The sequence below is a fragment of the Vombatus ursinus genome, unplaced genomic scaffold, assembly GCF_900497805.2.
Source record: "Vombatus ursinus unplaced genomic scaffold, bare-nosed wombat genome assembly UNPS02005286.1, whole genome shotgun sequence".
NCBI lineage: Eukaryota > Metazoa > Chordata > Mammalia > Diprotodontia > Vombatidae > Vombatus > Vombatus ursinus.
The window spans coordinates 14,997,362-15,019,715 of NW_020945064.1; the positions used below are offsets into that span (position 1 = coordinate 14,997,362).

Sequence of the window (22,354 nt, forward strand, 5' to 3'; positions counted from 1 at the left end):
TTGTGGGTTTGAATCCCACCTCTAACATATACCTGCTATATGATCCTGGTGAAGTCATTTAATGTCAAATTCAGTTTCCTCATCTGTAAAACAGGGATAATACAAATACCAGTACTAGCTCAGAAAGTTGTTGTAAAGCTCAAAGGAGAATAAAAATTAAAGCACTACATAAATGCCAAGTTATTTGTATGGTGCAGCATGGCATAGAGACCTGGCCAGAAACTATAAGGCCTGGATTCAAGACCCACCTCTGACACACACCAGCTGTGTAATCCTAGGTAAGTTGTAAGTCACACAGAAGGTACCTACCTCAATTAATAGAGGGAGTTTCCTCACCGGTGAGAGTTTTCTATACCAATGAAATCTGAGGTCCTGTCCCTAGCCCACACGTCTCACTTGAAACATCTGACTGGGAGGGGTCAATATGGAGGCCATATTCTGCTAACAGACTCAACACCAATCCTTAGTTCAAGAAACCTCCTACACCACGAGGTCTAAGTTTGAGATTAAGTGGTGGCAGTGGCCATGCTGATCAGCCTCCGTGCCATCAAGGCAGGAAGAGATTTAATAACCTGGGATGATGTTTGTTTCTTCCTCTGAATGGTAGCCCTACTGGAACCAAGGATGAGATGAAAGTAAGCTGCTGTTTTTGGTTATTGTGAACTTCCCAAGAATGTTATTTTGCAAAGACTGTTTATGCAAAGTATTCCCACCCAAATCACCATTGCCAATGCAAGTGAAGTGTGACAGAAACAGACTGAATCCATTCTTATCTTCATTTTTTATTGATTCTGAGGCCAAAGAACAAGGACCAACATAAAACGATGAGGTATTATTATCCCTGATCACCTCTGGCCCTGGGATGAGCACTGCCTGGCCTGCAGGGCAGAACACTCTGTCCAGCATTAGACAGTACTATAATTAAATGCAACCAAGTTGCACACAAAGGAACACACACCAGGCAACAACATACCACCATCACCCACGCCTCTAGTCTTTGGGACCAATATGTGCACGAGGACTAACTTATCTCCCTTTGTCACCTGCACCTCATTACTGTCTGCTTCAAGGCTCTCGACAAGAAGCTTGGATGACAAGCTCCAAGAAATAGGTGCACAGGAGAAGGAAGCTTCTACCAGAGGGAGGTCTCAGGTTCCTAGCTCTAAAGCTTGGGAAGGAGTTCTAAAGGACTTTACTAAGTACAGTCCTTACTACCTTCAAAGGTGATTCATCTCTTCCCATAGAAGCTCCATGTTCCAAACAAAACTAAACTAAACTAAACCCTTCCACAAGCAACCAAACTGTACCACTGAGAGATCTCAGCCCACCCAGACTTAGGGAAAGTCCCCTCTGGTAGCCCAACTCCTGGAAATCAGGGTAAGTAAGAAGGGAAGGGAGTGTGTTTCCCATATGGGACACACATTGAGGCCACAGGGCTTGTGAGGTATATGAATCCTGGCAATCCAGCCACACGGTCAATATGTGAAAATGCCAGTGCTATCTGTGGGAGTTCCAAGACTAAAGTTTTCAGAAAACTACTATCACATAACACATCAACATGATGTGTGCATGTGTGTGAAAAAGGATCTGACTATTACCTGTCTTTATCAGAAAAGAATTAGATAATTCATGACTCAGGGTTGATTTAGACTTTTCACTGTCAGAGTTAAACACATTTACTTTCAAGTTGTCAAAGCAATTAGCAGTAAATGTTTTTTGAATTTCCATACCACGGCCCAGGATCAACCAATATTTTTATGAGTTAAATCTAAAATAAAGACGTAGGGCCTTATTTAAATGAATAAAGTTACTCCTCTTCACAAAAGGAATATGAACCCTCACTCATGAATTTGCTAATCTTTTTTCCCTGCTAAGACATTAGCCAGAGCTTATAACATACACACTTGTGTACATGTGAACATTGCACACCTATAAGTGTACAAATGTTATAAGTAGAGGAGTGTGAGAAACTTTACAGTCAACCTTTACTCAACAGCAACTGAAAACACCGCCAGTGCAAAGTGTTGGACTAAGCACAATCCCAACTGTTAATTCTGACCCATCAGGAAGAAAGTCTCCACTTGCAGCAGAAACTAACCAGGCCAAGAGGAATCAGCTGGGACATCTCAGAAATTACAAATGCAGCCAGATTATCTCAGCCTCTGAACATATGAACACCTGACATTTCAATTTGAGACCAATTATTCTGGATAAATAATCCCAATTTAAAAAAAAAAAAAAGGCACATAACCCTCTCCCCCCTACCCCCCAACTCCAGAGGCAGTAAGTAATAAACCCAAGTCCTGTAGAAAAAGTTTGGATTTGATCAAAGGAAAACTTTTAAAATCTAGAATCCTTCCCCACTCTACCTTCCCTCCCCGCCTCCCCCAACTGAGAACTCTGGCCCTCAGCCCCCAAAACTTGGAGACCATTAATACACAGATTTGATTTAGATTTAGTATTAATGGCCTCTGAGTTGGGGGGGGGCAGGGCAAAGCTGAGGGCTAGAGTTATCAGTGAGGGAGAGGGAAGAGGGAAGGTGGGATGGGGAAGGATTCTAGGTTTTAAAATACCTTTCCTCTGACCAAATCCAAACTTAAGAGACTGACTTAGGAGACTGAAGATGTGACCCATTTCTTCTACAGGACTCTGGCTTATTACTGTCTGGCTCCAAGGGGAGAAGGTTAAATGTTCTTTCTAGACTTAACATCTCTATCTCCTCACCACATGCCCTCCCCTTCCTGCTAAACATTTTTTTCTTACCAGTATGGTCTCCCCAACATTGACCATTTTTCTCTACCATCATTCCACAGACTCCCCCCTAAGCCTGTCAGATGTCAATACAGGGGTTTGGAGTTTTCAATCCACAAGAGGACTGCCATGTGAGGAAACTGAGTTCCAGACTGTAGACTTTCCCACCTTCAGGAGGTTCTGCTGTCTTATTTCCTGGATATGCAGTCACCTGGGCCTTGCTGACCCGTGTGCAGCTGGTTTTCCTGCCCTTAGAGGAAGAAGCCTCTGGCCCCTAGTCAGATTTTCTTTCAGTTCTCCTGTCTTCACTTAAGTCCAGCTCAGTCAGGACACAGCGGCAGAGTAATTGTGTGGCCTTAGTGATAGAAGCTAAATAGAAAAAGACAAAGACAACATCCTCACAAACTAGCTCCAAAATGAACACTGTTGAATCAGTCTTCCTAAGAACAATTCCAGGGATTCCTCACCTAGAGCCCCTGATCAGCAGGGCTGACCTGAGGCAACCCTGTAACATGATTCTCTGCCCACCTGCCTTTTTGTATTCTGGAGTATCTGGTTGGTTGGCTGGCTACTTTGGTGGCCAATGCCTGTTTGCTCCTCATCACCTTCTACTACTACTCTGCACCCTTCCTTCCCCGCCTTTCTCCAACCTACCAAAAGAACTTACCTCCATGTCCTTTCCTCAGAATGTCCTTGCTAAGAGTGCCTTTCCAAACAACTAGCTAATCTGAAAAACTAACCTGTGCTTCCCTCACCCTCCCAGGTAATTTGCAACTTTAATAGAGGGCTCTTGGAGAAGACTAAAGCAATGACTAACAGTGGGAATTTCAGAAGCCCTGGGAAACAAAGCTTGTTGCATGCCTCACATAGTAATTGGCTACTCTTTCGAGCACCTACCATGTTGGGCCAGCTATGGAATTCACTCTCTCTCCCCTATCTCATTCCACCCCACACAAACCCCAAGTAGGAGAGATACTCACCCAGAATCTTCCCAATGAAGAGTGGTTTCTTGGATGCAGGCAAGTAGATACCCACAAAGTAGACTGGGATCCCAGAAAAAGCAATTGCAACGCCAATCAGGGAATTGATAGTGTCACTGTAAAGGGGTACAACCAAGAGGAAAACACAGCATGCGCAGAAAACAATAGGGAAAAACAGGCTCAGCTAGAAGAGAAAAGAGAATGAAGAATGTGAATATTAAATACTTGGACCTAAGGATCATAAGATCCTACATGCAGAGCCCGGCCCATCCCTCCTTCCAGTGCCACCCCTACCTCCAGCTTCCTAACCATAGCTTAAGCCAAGAGGGATAAGAGTCTTTACTTGTAACCCATTAGATACGAAGATATGGCTGGAATATCTCACATGAGGACAAACCAGGATGTGCTATGACCAGGGTACTTGTTAATGGGACCTAAGTTCTTGGGTTCGGAAGCCTCTTGAACAAACAAAACCAGTTCCCTCTCCTCTATCCTCTGCCTTTCCCTGCAGCCAACAGGAATAAACTCACCTTGAGGGGTCTAGGCCTCTCTGGCTCCTTTAACCGGAGGTAGAGCTGCCCTATGACTGATAAGCCCACAAAGAACCAGTAACTGAAGCTAAAGTAGTTGATAAGCTGGAAGACATCCTTCACAATGAGGTAGATGATGGTCATGGTGCACTATAAAGAAAAGGATTTCATGTTGCATAAGAAAGGCCATAACAAGAGATCTTGATATATGACATTCACTATTTCATATCAACAGCACCTTACATGTGCACAGTGCTTTATGGATACAAAACACTTTCATATTTTTTACATAAATTCTCCAATCTGAGCCTCCACAACCCTGTGATAGTAAATAGGTCAGTTATTATCTATTCCTATACTCTTAATAGCTGGGACAGCTAGGTGGCACAGTGGATAGAGTGCCAGGCCTGAACTCAGGAAAACCTGAGTTCAAATCTGGCCTCAGACACTTGCAAGCTGTGTAACCCTGAGCAAGTCACCTAACCCAATTTGCCTCAGTTTTCTCATCCGTAAAATGAGTTGGGGAAGGAAAAGGACAAACCACTCCAGTGTCTTTGCCAAGAAAACCCCAAACGGAGTCACAAAAAGTCAGACAAGACTGAAATAACTGAACAACAAAAATACTCTTAACAGTAAGTCACATTTATGTATCACTTTAAGGTTTACAGTACATTTGCCTCACAATCACTTTTTCGAGTGACCAGTCCAATTATCATACCCATTTTACAGACAAGGAAACTGGGAATTATGGTTTAGGATGCAAATGGTAACATGGGAAGTAAGTGATGGTATCAAGACTGGAACCTGAGTATTCTGACTCCTAAATGATGTTCCTCCTCCACTACACTGCACTACACTGCCCAAGGTGGCCCATCCTCTATACTACCTGACATTCTCCCCAAACTCCTTTACTATCCCATCCTCTCTACGCTCTGTAAGGTTCCTGGCTCCTTTTTCCTCACTTAACCTCTTTCCTTTCCTGAACAAAATCAGGGCCACTGCTCCAACAACATGTTCTCGACGATTCTAATGCCCCTGACACCAACTTCTTCAATATCACTACTCTGTTCCCCTTTAGGACTGTGGCCCCATTACCCCCAGAAAGCAACTATTGTAGTGACTAGGCTCCAAACCTTTCCTCCCCATAAACCCCCTTCCCTTCTAGTACAAGAGAGCTCACATTGAAAAGCAACGCTGGAACAGGTGTGAAGCGTTCAATGTGAATCATGGATAGAAGATAGGGGAGATGACCTTCTCGAGAACCCACAAAGAACAACCTAGAACAGTAAGAGTTAGATTAAGTAGGACTTACCCACATCCAACACTCATTTAGCCCTGATACATGTATACACACAGACACACATCTACTTGTCTATATATCTGTATCTTTCTACATACACATACACACACACACACACACACACACACACACACACAACATTATCCAAATCCTAAGCCTTATATTATACAGGCTGAGTGAATGGCAGCCAGACTTCCAAGATGGAGGGAGGCTCCATTAATACAGCCAAAGGGATGGCCAGAGTTCCAGTTCAAAGTCTGCATCCCTTAGCCCCAGTGATAACCATTAAGATGGTGCTTGCTCATATAAATACCCTTGCCTTCAGTCAGTAGGATAAGATAACAACAGATACTTTCACCATATATACCCCTAGGATGGAGAAGTACAGAGGGACAAGGACTTTAAATAAAGCTCACTTCACAGGCTAGCAAAGCCAGCCAGTTTGTGCTATCTGCCATTAACATACATGAGACACAAACTAGGCAGCATGAGCTTTATTACCTCGATGACGCAAAGATGGATGCATTGAGGCCTCCAAAGCAGGAAAAGGCAACAGCAATAGGAATTGTCCAGCTAAATATGCCAAACACCTTGTCAGCAAATGTCTGGTAAAGAAGAAAAGAAAGAAAGTGAACACAAAGACTAGAGCATCTCACAAAGAGCTAAAGTGGGATGAGCATCATATGGCCTATGCTAGAGACTGATCTCTGCTCCCAGATCAGATGATGGCTTCCACAGAGCAATTCACTGTGCCAACAATAGGGGCAGAGATAGAAGGAGGTCACACAGCCCGATCTTACGCTGTTTGTGGCTGGTCCAACCATCAGGGAAAGGCAGAATATAGTGAAGAGGAATGAATTTTGTGACACTATTTCCAAGACAGTCTCAGAATACAAATGGGACTAAGACCAGGGGCTCACCACAGCCACAGCATCACTTCCTAGCACAGCCTGGATATCCAACACGGTATAGTAGGCCACATTGGTCAGGATATAGATGAGTGTCACAATAGGCATAGATATTCCAATAGCCAGAGGCAAGTTCCTGTTAAGAAAAATGTCAATCATTTACTAGGACCCTGTACGTCCTTCTTTCAGGCCAACAACATTAACCGAGTCTCCTTTTGGGAAAGCATTTTATGCAACTGTGCTACTAGCCCTTAATCTCCTTAATGTGTTACCCCCAGCATCTTTTCATTCCACAACTAGGTGAGATACCAGTCACAGCATCTTAGATTTAGAGTTGGGATTCAGTCTGATATTTTACAGATATGGAAATTGAGGATTAAATGATTGACACACGCTCATATAGGTACTAAATAACAAATCAGGAGCCATACCCAAATCCTCTGACCCCTAAATCCACTATACCATGCTGTGTCCTCAAACGATCCACTCAGACATGTTTTTTTTCTTTAAAGGCATCACAAGAACATCATTTCAAGTCTTTCAGTCAGTGAAAAATGATTGTCTAAGAATGTAGCTACCATTGGAGTCTTCATGGAAGGGTTATAAAGAAACCTAGCTGGCACACTGGGGAGCCAACGTCTCTACCCCTTTAGCACACTTAGCCCAGGTCTGGGACAGTAATACTTGGCCTGACTGGCTTAGACTTCTCTTCAGGTTATAGGCCTATAGTCAGACCAGGGTTTAGATTTGACTACCAAGGTCACACTTCCTCTAGGTAGGACACTGGCACTCTAGTGATATGTATTTGATAAGGTGAAGTCATGACCTTCCCTCCCAACAAACTCTCTCCTCCTTTCCCTCTCTCCTTCTCCTGCTCAAAGTAATAGAAGGTAAAAGGAAGAGGATGGAGAAATGAAAGGAAAGAAAAGGCAAAGGTAAAAGGTACAGAAGTTGGAGATGTGAGGAAAGATAATAATTTATGTAAAGATACCCAACAACAACAGGATTTGCAACATAAATTAGTCTGGTAGTGCATTATGATCTCAACTTTACCTTTCTGGGTTTTTTATTTCCTCTGTTACAAAATTAAGGGTGTCCCAACCGGAGTAAGAGAAGAGGGCAGAATACAGGGCGAGAGAGAGGTTTCCCACATCCCAGGAAGTGCCTTGAAATGCATCCTGAAAGTGCTCAGAATGGCCTGCAAAGGGGAAGGGGGAGGTTTGGGAGGGGGAGAAGAAAAGCAGAGCAGAGAGACAACAAAATAGAAACACACAGAATGAAAGAGAAACAGCAAGAATGACCAAAAAGATTGGGTGGGGGGTTTAAGGGAAGAAAAGAGGGGAAGAGAAAAAAAATAAACAAAATTTTAGTGTAAACAAAACCAGAACTCCTGCCCCATTCACTTCTGACCCCAGAACATTCAGTGCTCCCTCAACTAAAACAAAGCAGCCCAGCTAAGTAAAAGTATAGGCATTTCTGGCTACCTTTTATCTAACATCCTTTTAAAACCCCAATTACCACTTCTGCCAAAAGCCCAAAGTAATGATATCTGAACGCTTTTTTTTTTTACAATAAGAATACAAAGAGTTTCCCTTTAGACATACCGAGAATAATTTTCATCATACCCAGTAGTATCTCTTGACATCATAAACCTTAGCTTGGAAACACTGAACAATTTGCCTAAACGAGTTTATCAGACCCATGAATAAGATTCCCACTATTCTGTTTTTTTCAATTATAACTGTCCTATGTTAAGAAATCACAGGCTGTGCCAACCATGAAGCCTTCTTATCTTTACCCACAGCCTAGACTAGCACTAAGATAATCATTAGAGCTTTCAACTCAAAACAGTCACCACCCTCTGTCCTTGGATTTTATTCTTAGGAATAGCACAGGCTGGGAAACATGTAGATTTTCTCCCAGACTTAGGGGAACAATGGGCCCAGTTAACCCTGTGTTCAGTATCTGATGGCCCCAACAGTCCAGATCCCTTAGGGCAGGGCTAAATCTGAACATGATGGGAAATGACTTATTGCATCAAGGCTATAAAGTAATCCCACCCAATAGATCAACACACTCAGAATAAACAAGGAACCTTTAAAGAGGTACAAACCCCTCATTTTTCATATGAGGAAACCAAGGCCCAGAAAGGTTAAATTTCTTGGGCAAGATTACATAAGTAATAACAGAACTTGGAATACCAAAATCATTGCTCCTTTCAATATACCACACTGCCCCCTGGACCTGCAAATAAAAAGCACTAGGAAATCACTGTTAGCCTCCCACATCAAGCATAGCCCCCCTGGCTCTCAAAACTTTTGGCTATGCCATCTCAGAGCCCAGCAATGAGAAACCCCAAACTCCACTCTCTCTTTGATGTCAGCAGCCACCTATCTGGTAGAATTTGAAGAGTAATAAGCAGGCTTCTCTGCCCCCAAATAATCTTCCTTATTACTTGTTATAATATCTGAGATTCCATGTCTGTAAACTCTTTTTAAGTATTAAAGATTTTTGATCTCTAAGAGTCCAAAATCCTCTGAAAAGGGAGAACACCTTTAAGCTCTTATTAGCTAGCAGCTTAGTAGGTATCCATGAAATTTAGAAAAGATCAAGGAATAGAGCAGGATTGATCCTAGATAAGAGGAGAAGAATTTTGAGATGCAGCAAGGCTTCACAAGTTTACAAGTTGGCCTACTAAGCAAGGCCCGACTAGAGAAGGACACAGTCAAATAAAGGTTGTAAAACTGGCTCCCTACCCCACTGCTCCATGCCCATCTCCAGCAAAGCATTTTCTACTGAGCCCTATACCAACTGCAATATGACTCACTATTTCCCAGCATAGCTCTAGGCTCCTGTATTTTAAGAGATCCCAGAGACTAGACAGTGTCCAAAGCTCATCCTCAATGGGAGAGTAGTCCTGGAGGAGAAAGGGGTACAACCTCATCCCCAGCTGACCTTGGCCAGCCTATCAATGGACCCAGTATCTTGCCAATCCCTAAAACTATGCTCCAAGGAGTATCAAAATCACATAACATGAAACACTATCTCAATAGTGAGATGAAACAGGTAAACCCAGGTCCTTTCAGATATGCCAGAGAAGCTGGCAGGATGGCTAAACTGAATATCCTCTCTCCCTCCCAGGACCAACTTACCCTGGCACAGTTTTATAAGGCCTGTGACGATGATAGCAATAAGGGCAAGAACCTTGGCATAGGTGAACACATCCTGTACACGCGTCCCCCACTTCACATATGCACAGTTCACAAATGTCAGCAGACCTAGGAGAGAAAATCCACGTGGGGCAGCAGGTCACAGGCAAGCTTGGGCAGAGAATTCCTAGCCCCCTGGGCCAACAGCCATCAGTAATGTTCCATTTCTGTCCCCAACTGCTACTTAGTGACATGGTAATACAGCTCAGATACAGGACTTAGCATTATTACAGATCAAACTTAAGACACTAGATAACTGGATCAATGAAAGAAAGCCACCCCACCCAGGTCCAAATACACCCGTGAAGACCACACCAGCACTTGCCTTTCACCTAAGAAATACAGGTGTGAACCACATCACTACCCCTTCTCAACTAGAGAATTCCCTCCATTAAATAACTCCCTTTACCTGCCCATTTCCCCACTCAAATAATGCTGATGCAACTACCCTCCTCTCTCCACAAGGAAAGGTCTCAGACAGGAACAAGGTTAATGGCCAAATTAAGAGATGATTAATGTGAGATGCTGGGCCTAACAGACTCCTGGGACACCTGCCCACCTCCCTCCCTTCCCACAATTACCCTACCCAACTTCCATGCTATCCATTCTTCCTTCCTACTAGCTTGAGAAGTCCATCAATGAAGCAAGTGGATAGAGTTCAATGGGGAGGGGGCAGGAAGGAAGGAAACTACTTGAATTTGGTGGGGAAGGTAGTGACCCAAAAATTAGAGACAGGAACCGAGTAGACTGTCTTATAAATAGCAAGAATTATTTGTTGGTTTACTGACAACCTCAACAACACTTAGATAAATGCAACCCCTCTTCCCTTTCCCTCCATCCTACTGAATCCTGTCCTCCTCTACCATCACATATTTCTTTGAGCCTCAGTTTACTCACCTGTAAGATAAGGAAGGAGGTGGACTAAATCACCTCTAATGTCCCTTCCAGTTCTAAATCTATAAACTCTAACTTTCCAGTTATCATTGAGACCAATGGGGAAAGAGACTTTTCCTTAGCTTAATTTCAAGACCTCTGATTTTCAAAACAACTCTCACTCACTACAACCATTGTATATCTGCATTGAACAGGAGTTAGAAGTAGGTACTATCCTCAGGATCCAAGAATTTCTTCCCTTTCTAAACAAGAAGCTGTGCCAAGGGCAAGGAAAAAAAGGACAAGGGCATCAGAAGACATGCCATTACCTAGGTCAGAAGAAAACATAGTGATCTTTATATCCACTACACCAGGGATGGGGAATCTGCAGCCTCAAGGCCACAGCCTTTTGGGATTTGTCCTGTGAAGTCCAGTCAAAGGGCCACAGGTTCCCCATTCCTGCACTACATCAAACACTAAAGTTGCTTTTTCTCAATAAACCTGAAAAGCTACTACTACAAAATATCCTGGCTCCATCTTCCCTTTCCAGATTTTTCCCTCAGTCCTTCCAAGACCAGCATCCACAGTGTGCGTATATGCCTTGCTCATTACTCCATCAGAAAGATCATCTTTCATCTTCTCCACATATCCAAGTCCTACCCCCACCCCAGAAGTCTTTTTCACCTGTGCTAGCACATTAACCTCTCCTTTTAACTGCATTTATCATCAGATAATACTGATTACTTTATTAATAAATAAGATTAATACCGATACTTTACCTAAGACTTTCTCTAGCCTCATTATCTTCTGCTTCATATTGCTTCTTATTGTTCAGAAAAGGTGTCGTCTTTTCTTTCTGTCACGAGTTTTACACAGTGCTGGACACTAAGAAGGCTCAATAAATACTTTCTGAATTGAACCAAATAGAAATATTCCTTTCTTCCTTCAAAGCAATTACAGTTGGAACTTTAGTCTCTAATTTCTCAAGCAGCAGGGGATAAAAAAGCAAGAGCAACTGTCAGAAAGCCAGTCCTTCCACGTCATATGGCAACAAAGATCTTCAGACCAGTTCACGGACTAATATTAACAAACCAGGAGACAGGCAGCCTCTGGTCATCCGTCAAAGACTTCACTTCATCAAAAGCAAAACAAAAACAAAGTTTTCACAAATGACTAGACAACAAGGTGGGGCAAGGATAAGGCAGTAGAGGACAGAAAAGGTCCAAAAGAATGTATGTTACCTACCAGAAATCAAGAAACTGCTTCAACTGGCAATTATGACTATCTATATTAGAACTAGGACTGGTAAGTGTAAGAATTGACTAATCGTAGGACAGATGAAGACCCAAACGCTGATATAAGTAAGCAAAAGCTGGTCCCAGCTCTGACACTATTACCCAACCCTACCTCCTCATCTATCTCCCCACTCCTGATTGCCACATCTCCAACCCATTCGATCCACTGCTTTCCACCCTCTAGTAAGACTAATCTGAATCAATTAACAAGCATTTATCAAACACCAAGAACAAAAATGAAACAATCCTGGCTTTCAAAGAGCTTTCATTCCTACTGGCAGAGACATGTATAATGTGTTTGTACGTGCATGTTTGTTTGTGTGTGTGTGTGTGTGTGTGAGTGTGTGTGTGTGAATGTATATACAGACTGAAAACAGTAAATACAAGATAGTTCAGAGAGAAAGAGTGATAACAGTTAGGTGGAGGGCAGGAAGAGTGGAGGGAAGAATCAGGAAAGGCCCCAAGTAGAAAGTAGTGTTTGAGCTGAACCTAAAAGTAAAGAGGTAGTCCATTCCAAGCATGGGAGATGGTCACTACAAAGACCTGCAGACAGAAGGTGGAGAGTTATGTGTGAAGAACATCAAGAAGGCCAGTTTGGCTAACTGTAGTGTACAGAAGGGAGTAATTCATACCTAGTATGGAAAGGTAGGTTGGGGCCAGGTTGTGAAGGGCTCGAAAAGCCAAGCACAGGAGTGTATATATTTGATCCCATGGACATTAGGGAGTCACTAGAGCCTACTGAGGAGGGAAGTGACATGTTCAGACATTCGTTTAAAGAAATTTGCTTTTGCAACTGTGTGAAAGATGAATTAGAATAGAGAGCTGAGACCACAAGATCAAATACGGAGGCCATTGTAAGAAAGGTGATGAGAATCTTGACTAAGTGGTGGCTGTCTGAGAAGTGATAAAGGGACAAATGTGAGATATGGAGGTAGAAAGGGAAGATCTGGCAATGGATCAGAAAAAGTGAAGTTGAGGGCAGCTAGATGGTGAAGTGAATAGAGCACAGGCCCTCGATTCAGGAAGACCTGAGTTCAAATCTGGCCTCAAACACTTGACACTTACTAGCTGTGTGACGCTGGGCAAGTCACTTCACCCCACAGCCTCGCCCAAAAAAAAAAAAGTGAAGTTATTTCAAAGACTATAGTTAAAGATAACCCTGAAGTTACAAACTAGGGAGAACAGCAGGCTGATCATGCCCTTAACACAAGTAAGAAAGTTAAGAGAGGCTGGGTTTAGGGAAAAAAGAAAATGAGTTTGTTTTGGACATGATTGAGTCCGACAAGTTTATGGAAAACCTAGTTTAAAATGTGCACTAGACAGAGTGATATAGGACAGAAGTTCAGGAGTGAGATCAGGGATGGATATACAGATCGAGGAGTCAAATGCAGAGATAATAATTAAACCCATGTCTGAGTTGATGAGATTGTCAAGAGAAACAGTATATAGAGAAAAAAATAGAGTTTTCAGGTATACTCCTATTTAGGATACATGACAAAAATGTTGGAACCATGGAAGAGTACTATCATGAAAACTCAGAACAGAGAGAGTATTCAGAAGAAATGGTCAACAGTGTTAGATAAAGCAGGGAGGTCAATAAGGATGAGAGTGAGAAAAGCCCATCAGGTTTAGCAATTAAGAGACTGTTTGGCAATTGGAAACAGCAGCTTCAGTTAGTGACGAAAACAGAAGCCAAACTTTGACAAAAGAGCTGACAAGAGAATGAAATAAGAGAAAATGGAAGCAACAGGTAAAGACAGCTTTTTTCTGAGAGGTTGTTTCCTGAGATTTTGAGAAAGGAGAGTTGAAAAATATAAGACAATTTGGGGGGATGGTAAGGAAAAGTTTTTTTTAAAGGATGAGAAGATTTGCAAATGTTTACAGGCAGCAATGAAGTAATCAGCAAAAAGAGCTTGCCTAGGCTAGAGGATGGAAGGGAAGACAATTGAGGGAGCATTCTGCTAGAAAAGACAGGAGGGAACTGAATGAATGTACACATAGAAGGGTTGGCATTGAAGACAGCACCACATCATTATCAGAGACTAAAAAAAAAAAGATAGAAGATGATGGCAAGGGATTTTGTGGTGATGATTTAGGAGGGTTTGTAAAGCATATGGAGAGAGAAAATGATATAAAGCTATGATTAGATAAAGGAAGTCAAGTCACTTAAGTAAGGCCCATAGTTCCTTTCACTCTGTATACAAAAGGCAAGACTCTTGAGTATTTGATTACAGTTATTGCTTTCAGAAGCACCTTCTTGGATCTATATTCCTAAAAGATTCCAAACCTATTGCCTAAAATGGCACATCTCATCAAGAGCATAATTGTACCACGCACAGGGCTAATTAATTGCTGGGGATAGAGCACCAGTCCTGAAGCCAGGAGGACCTGAGTTCAAATCCACCCTCAGACCAAACACCTGACACTTACTAGCTGTGTGACCCTGGGCAAGTCACTTAACCCGAACTGCCTAAAAATAAAAATATTTTTTTTAAATAGTGCCTAACTCTGGTCATATTACAATAAAAATTGCAATAAATAAGTTGTTCCCCTGAATAATAGTCCTTGAAGCACAGGTTCCAAAGCAAAAAGGCCATTAGGGTCAGTCCCCCAGAAAGCTCTGAAAAACTTCTTTCAATCCTTCCAATCTTCTATCCTCTCCGAGTTCTTAACTAACACTCTCCTTTTTGGCCAGGGCTCTCCAGTAGGGTCTTCATCTTACAGGCCAATGCATGCCTAAAATACTTACCGAACAAAGAACAGTCATAATAATAACCATTGACATTTTTATAGTACTTTAAAGCTTGCATCTGATGCTCAGGACACCTGTGTGAGGTAAGTATTGTTTCCATCTCCATTTTGACAGAAGAGGACACTGAAGTTCTGAGAGGCAAGTGGGTGAGGCAGAACACTGACTCCTAGTCCTGATATCAATTCAGGACCCTACCCCACAATGCCGTCCAAAGGGAATGAATAGAGCTACAAAGCAGGTGCTTCATTTCAGCAGTTTGGGTTTTTGTTTTTTTTTTAAAAACCGAGTGCCCAGCAGCCTCTTCCTCTACCCTTGAGCCTAAAGAATGTAGCTTCTCTCATAAGTACAGCATCAGGGCTGACATCTCTATTGTTATGGAGAAGTTTAATGTCCCCAGGCTGAAGTGGGAACTTCAGAGATGATTAGTGTTTGCTAAAAGAAATGTCGAATGTAGAATCCTACATGTAAACTCTTTGGGATGAGACCTCAGCTCCCAATATCAATTTCCAAACAGCAGCTGGGGGCAGGAAAAGAGGGCAAGGCAGCTCTACAGAGGGTCCCCTTATAAAGTTGCCTCTGCATCACAGCACAAGTTTTAGAAGTAACCAGATTGACTGCAAGAGAGACATTAACTCTCTCCTTAGAAAGACCTAGATCTTCCTCTCTAATACACAGACTTTTGGGGGAGTTTCTACAAGCAAACTGGAATGTTTTTACTTTATTATCTGGATAGCCATTCTGGAACTTGGCTCAGATACTAGGGGGGGTGAAAAAGCCTTTGACTACTTAGAACCTAGGCTCCACCCCAGAATGGGGTTTAAGAGTTAAAAGTTAAACTGTGCTGTGGGCAGAGATTTAGGAGAAAGAGCTAAAATACTGTAAAAGAAGGAAACCCTATTTTCTCCCTTGACAATCATTTTTTGGTACCTACTTCTCTATGATGGTGATGATGGACACCTTCCTGACCTCAATCCTGTCCAGGGATTCCTTGTCATTATTTCTGCTGTCCTGGCCTCAGGGGCACATTGGTGAGAAGGGATTAACTTCTTTTTGAGACACCTTATAGCTATAGTCAACTAAATATCACCTCCTTGGTAATGATTTTACAAATACAGGAAGAAACACTGTCTCCTTTTGGGACTGTTTTGTTTGAAGAGTCCCATTTTCTTTGGCCCTTGGGCCATTCTTTTCTGTTCTAAAATTTTTATTTAACTTTTTTAATATTTTGAATTCCAAATCCTCTCCCTCCCTCCAGCCCCTCTTCTACCCAATGAGAAGGGAAGTAATATGAGATCAATTATACATGTCAGGTCATACAAAATATATTTCCATATTAACCATATTGAAAAAAAAATAAACAGTATGCTTCAATCTGCACTACGAGTTTAGTTCTCCTCTTTGAAAGACTATACAACTGGAGAGATCAAGAGGTCCCTGCCCATCCCAAAGCCTATCCAAAGAGGCCATATCTCTTATCATAGCTCTATTCAGTTGTTGTTGACTAAAGTCACTCAAGTTTACATTCAAGCTTACCCTGTCAAAAATAACAGTTCCGGGGCAGCTAGGTGGTGTAGTGGATAGAGCACCAACCCAAGTCAGGAGGACCCGAGTTCAAATCTGGCCTCAGACCAAACACTTGACACCTACTAGCTGTGTGACTCTGGGCAAGTCACTTAACCCCAATTGCCTAAAAAAAAAACAAACAAACAAAAATAACAGTTCCTAGATTCTGGGAAATACCTTAGAGCAGAGATTTTCTGTAAATGGCACTCACATTTCTACAACATTTTGGTTACAAATTGTGTTTCCTCACAATAATCTTATGAGGTATGTAAAGCAAGTATTATTATTCCCAATTGATGGAAGTATGCCTAAAGGGCTATAAAACTGTATACATCCTTTGACCCAGCAATACCACTACTAGGTATATATATTCCAAAGAGATCAAGGAAAAAAGGAAAGGGCCTACATGTAAAAAAAAATTTAGAGCAGTTGTTTTTGTGGTGGCAAAGAAATGGAAATTGAGGTGTTGCCCATGAATTAGAGAACTGCTGAACAAGTTGTGGCGTGTGAATATAATGTAATACTATTGTGCTACAAGAAGTGATAAGCAGGTAGATTTCAAAAAAACCTGGAAAGATTCACATGAATTGATGCAGAGTGAAATGAGCAGAACCAGGAGAACATTGTACAGAGTTAACTATAATATTGTATGATGATCAACTGTGAATGACTTAGCTATTATCAGCAATACAATGATCTAAGCCAATTCCAAAGGAATCAATGAAAAATGCTATCCACCCCCAGAGAAACAACTGATGGCATCTGAATACAGATTGAAACATAGTTTTTAACTTTCTTTATTCTTGGGTTTTTCTTTTGCGGTGAGGCTAATAAGTAAATATTTTATATGACTGCACATATATAAACTACATCAAATTGTTTGCCTTCTCAAGGAGTGGGGCAGTAATTTAGAATTACACATTTTTTAAAAGAATGTTAAGAAAGTTTGCTTATATCAAATTGAAAAAAATTAAAATTAAATCTACTAGCCAGTTCCAGGTCACAGATCCAGAAGAGCCAGAAAAAAGGACCTGTACATAGGAGTGGTATTCCTGAGTGAGGAGTGGCCACGGGCCCTAGAATATAGGCTAAGCAAGAAGCAAGTTCAGAAGCAAGCCACAGTTAGCTGTGTAGCTCTGACTTCAGGAGTGGGGCAGGGCAGAAGTGTGCTGGTAAATGTTTAACAACCAACTCTTCAAAAAAAGTACATACTGTGCATTATTAACATTTTCCTTATCACTTTTAAGTATAGACAATCAATAAAACAATAAATCATGCTCTGATTTGTAGCATTTGCCTATTTCTGAGGTGTAAATGGTCACACTGAAAATTTTAAAACTAGATCTCTGAAACTAGTTCAAGCTGCCTTCAGCACACCCCTGAAGCAGGATGTCATTTCCAGCTACCAGCCTTGTCTAAAGTTTGCAGAGGAATAACCAGGTCAGGAATCTCAGATCAAAAGGAAGCCTATAGTTCTGTCTGGCTGATAGTGGCTAAGTCCAGTAGCAATTTGTTGGGATTACAAATGGGGCAAGTCCAGAGGTATGTTGCTCAGACCAAACCCAGGCCAAAACCTTGAAGAACTCAGACCAGGAGGGCAGCACTCAGCCTCTGCCCTGGATTAGACCACTTTAGAAACAATGAAAGCTTGCACTTCCCCAGACTGAACTATCTGTCCCTGACAGCCTGGGATGACAACAAAACACTCAAAACCCCAAGAAAGCAGCAACAGAATCTGCCCAGACCTTCCCTCCAAAAGTGTGTACAGCCCAGCCCTGACATAAATAAAGAAGTTAGGAAAAAGACTAGAAGAATGAAAAAAAAAAAAATCTCACCATAAAAAACCGTTATACTATCAGGGACACATAAAACACAAACACAGAAGAAGAGAAAGATTCCAAAATATCTACAAGCAAAGCCTTAAAGTGTGAACATAGGTAATCAACTAGGATTACTGGAAAAGATAAAGACTTTTTAAAAAGACTTTAAAATACTTTTATAAATGAAACAAGAGAGCTATAAGAATTGGAAAAGTAAGAGCTATGGAAGAAGGATTTGAAAAGACTGGCACAAAAGGTACAAAACCATGTCTGAGAAAAAAATTCCCTAAAGACTACAATGGAGCAAATAGAAGACAGTTATTCCATGAGACGAGAAGAAATTATCAAAATGCTGAAAACATAAAAGAAAATGTAAGGTATCTCGTTAAAAAAAAAAAAACTTACCCAGGGGCAGCTAGGTGGAGCAGTGGATAGAGCACCAGCCCTGGAGTCAAGAGGACCTGAGTTCAGGCCTCAGACACTTGACACTTACTAGCTGTGTGACCCTGGGCAAGTCATTTAACCCCAACTGCCTCACCAAAAAAAAAAAAAGAGAGACAGAAAGAAACCTTACCTGGAACACAGACTGTGGAGAAATCATTTAAGAATCACTTAACTACCAAAAAGCCAGAACCAAAAGAAAAAAAACCTAGACATCACTATTTCAACAAATTATAAAACTACCCAGACCTTAGAAACAGAAAAAAATCCTTGTTAATTCCAAAAGAAATCCCAAAATGAAAACTCAAAAACATCATAGCCAAAATCCAGAGTTTCAAGGTCAAAGAAAAAAATACTGCAAGCAGCCAGAAAGAAAGAATTCAAGTGAAAAGACCAGAGCTACATAGAAACTTTGAAGTGCAAACATAGGAGTTAAGAGAAATATAAAAAAGTTAACAGGAATAAATATGGGACTAAACAAGTCTAAATTGTTTATATCCTCATAGAGGAGATGATACATGTGTCCCTGTGTGTGCAGGAACCAACTCTTAAAAGGTTCAGAAGAATCAATTGTTACATTTTCAATGTGAGTATTTACACCTCAGAAATTGATTGTCTGAACTTAAGAAAATGGTGCTAAAATGATAATAATGCAGATAAGACTTAAAAGTGTGTCATCCTTTCAGAGAACTGGCACTTACACTTACCAACACACTCCTGCATGTGTCCCCTCTGAAACCTATTATCATCAGGTCACAGAGGGAGTCTGATGAGACAGAGGGCCTGAGAATAGTTCTCTTCTATCTTGATTCTAAAAGAAAAATGGAAGGGCAGACAAAGAGCAATAGGTGAGGGCAAGGGAGAGGACGTTAGAGAAAATTATCTCACATAGTCATGGTACACAAATAGAAGTTTACACAAACAAGGAGGAAGGAGTAAGAATGTAACACCACTCTCATCTGAAATGGTCAGAAGTAAAAAACACACATGTACAGAAATATTTTATTCAACAGGGAAACAGGAGGGAAAGGTGAGAAGGGAGAATGGGGAAAAAGAAAAATAATAGGACCAATCCCTCCCTTAACCTAAGTAAATCAAAAAATATTTATAGTTCTTTTGGCAGTGGCAAAGATTTTGAAACTGAGCAGGTGCCCCACAATTGGGAAATGGCTGGTTATGTTTTGGTACATAAATGTGATGGAATACTAGTATGCTGCAAGAAATGATTTAGGGAATGGTTTCAGAGAAACCTGAGAAGACTGGTATGAACTGACACAGAGTAAATTAAGCAGAGTAAATAGAACAATTTATACAATGACAGTAACATTGCAAAAGACAAACAAGTTGATCATGACCAACCACAATTCCAAAGGAATCATTAGATGAAATATGTCACCTGATGATAGAGGGGTAAAGGACTCAAGAGTGCAGACTGTGAAATCTTTTTTTGGACATAGCCAATGTGGAAATTTATTTGACTAGACATGTTTTTCTTTCTATCTCAATTGTTGCTGTGGGAGTGGAAGAAAGGTAAGGAAGATTTTTTACTGATTGAAAAAATTTTAATTCAAATTTTTTTTTCTTTAAAGAAAGAAATAGCTGAACCAATAATGGCCATCTATGGTCCTGGGTAAGGTCTTACTGCCTGGCCTCAGCCCTAGCAGACACTTCTATCCTCTAATCCAATCACAGATACGAGATAGGATTTCTGGGCAAAAGACAGTACCACAGTTGGCTAGGTAGTCTGGAGAAAAGGAAACATCAGCTGAGCTGCCAAGTATCACAGTGACCTAGTCATACTTCTAACAGGCCGGAGCTTCTCCTCAACTCAAAGGCAAATTAATAAGTCAACCCCCTCACAGAGCCAAGGGCAGACCCCCTATTAGTGTTTCATGGGATTCAAAGAGTTTTGCTGTCATTTACAAGCTGCCTACACCATAGAGGATTGGGCACTTTCTTAAAATTAATTCTATCCTATTTAAGAATAGGGAATATACCTGTGATTCCATTGCTCTAAGGAACTCTCCAGTGAGGAAACCCCCTCAACCAGTGGACATCAGTAGCACTTTCTCTGCACCTTACAGTCTTAACAGCATTTCCCAGAAGACTGAGTGGTGAAGTGACACATAGCCTGAAAGCATCAGAGGTGGGACCTGCTAACTTTGAGCACAGCTCTCTATGCACTACAACACATTGCCTCTTTGCTGAGATACTTTTAGCTTATTTTTTTAACAATGAACAAACTAGAAATGCTGCTAAACCTTTTGAAAAGAGATAAGGAAAGAACTAATGATAACGAAATGCTTCTGGCAGTACCAATAATGAGCATCAGTGCCATTTCTCCATTAGAACGACTGACTCGTCAGGGCTCAGTGGACTTTCAACAATCTTCTGGCTGGCCCTTGGTAATTTTACCCCAGAGACTTCTGACCTCCTTCTAGCCTCAGAGCACAAACAGTAAGATGACAAGAGAGACCTGAGACAGGGAGGCAGTGCATTCAAGATTTATTTACACAGCCAAAAATACTGAAACACTAAAGAGGCAAATGTACCTGTGAGGGATTAGAGAGGAATGGGGAGTTGCTATTCAGAGAAGGCCCTTGGCCATCAAAATAGGAAGGTGTCATCCTATAAACTATCTCCACAAAAGCCTTTGGAAAACAAAACAAACCTTGTTTTGAGACAAGGACTTAGGTTCCAATTACTTTAGTTAGGCCCCAATCATCCTATGATCTCATCATGGATATGCTGAGCTCCCCTGGCCCCAATACACCCAAAAAGTCCCATGGACATAAGAGTGCTAAGGGCAGTGACTGATGTTCTCCTCAAAAATGAAATCCTACCACAGAAAACAGCTCCACCAAGAGCCAAGTATGAAAGAAACAGGGAACATAAAAATTCTTAGACATGCGTGTGCGCGCGCGCGCGCGCACGCACGCACGCACGCACGCACACACACACACACACACACACACACCCCCTTGGACACACTGGCACCTTTCTTTCCCCTTCCTAAAATACATACTTCATATAATACACTGGGGCTCACAATAGCCTACATGTCTACCTACATAATAGGACTGGGTATTAGGCAAGGATCAAGTGAGAAAAGTACAAAATATTACATGATAAGGAATTATTCATCATATTTAAATTCTGCCCCCATACTTACATATACAAGCAGCAGCAAGCAGACGAGAAGCTATGTATGGTGGCTCACAAGAAGGAAACACAGGCTGGATAATGTAGTTAGCAAAAGTGATGGCAATGATGGCCTGGCTGGTAGGCTCAATGATTAGCAGTGAGGTCCACAGACGGATAAAGGCGATGAAGCCCCCAAAGGCTTCCAGAATGTAAGCATAGCTGGCTCCAGATTTGGTGATGGTGGTTCCCAGCTCTGCATAACAGAGGGCACCAACCACAGAGAAGATACCTCCAATGGCCCACACCACAAGTGACAGCCCATAGGAGGCGCTGTGGACCAGGACCCCCTTTGGAGAGACAAAGATCCCTGATCCAATCATATTGCCTACCACTAGGCTAACCCCATTTAACAAAGAGATTTCCTTCTTCAGCTGAAGAGTTTCTTGTGGCCCCTCAGATGACACGTTGCTGTCACCAGCACCAAGATGGCCCTCTTGGTGGACGGGGCGGTATTCAGGTATGCGATTGACATTTTGCCTTTCTTCCATGGTGTGTTAGATTCTTTACAGCATCAGTTACTGGGACCTGAAATCAAACCAATGCAAATGAGTTTGTTGCTGTAAATGGTGCTGTTCTAAGTCTGACTAAAGAGGGATACAGAAAGGCTACAGAGGCACTTCCCCCAATCTACCTTTTCCCCCACAGATTCTAATCCTACCCATGTTCAGCATTAACTTGAGGTTAATTAGGTTTTAAGCCCCAAATCTTTGAAACAAGCTTCCCCTGAT

The 22,354-nt window shown here is 41.7% G+C and overlaps 1 protein-coding gene across 2 annotated transcripts in view; it reads right to left on the reverse strand.

The window, feature by feature from the left end:
* Positions 1-762: 762 nt before the first annotated feature.
* The window catches only part of SLC7A6 (solute carrier family 7 member 6), a 28,514-nt gene continuing 6,922 nt past the window's right edge, over positions 763-22,354 (reverse strand). The window contains exons 2-10 of one of the 2 annotated variants that reach the window (XM_027847632.1): positions 21,595-22,151; positions 9,622-9,747; positions 7,523-7,667; positions 6,482-6,605; positions 6,063-6,166; positions 5,442-5,538; positions 4,262-4,411; positions 3,732-3,915; positions 763-3,120 (exon numbers count right to left, since the gene is read on the reverse strand). In XM_027847632.1, the coding sequence (XP_027703433.1) occupies positions 3,026-3,120; positions 3,732-3,915; positions 4,262-4,411; positions 5,442-5,538; positions 6,063-6,166; positions 6,482-6,605; positions 7,523-7,667; positions 9,622-9,747; positions 21,595-22,114 (1,545 nt within the window). In that variant the 5' untranslated portion in view covers positions 22,115-22,151 and the 3' untranslated portion in view covers positions 763-3,025. The remainder of the gene's footprint in view (positions 3,121-3,731; positions 3,916-4,261; positions 4,412-5,441; positions 5,539-6,062; positions 6,167-6,481; positions 6,606-7,522; positions 7,668-9,621; positions 9,748-21,594; positions 22,152-22,354) is intronic. The other variant, XM_027847633.1, reaches the window with a different exon arrangement.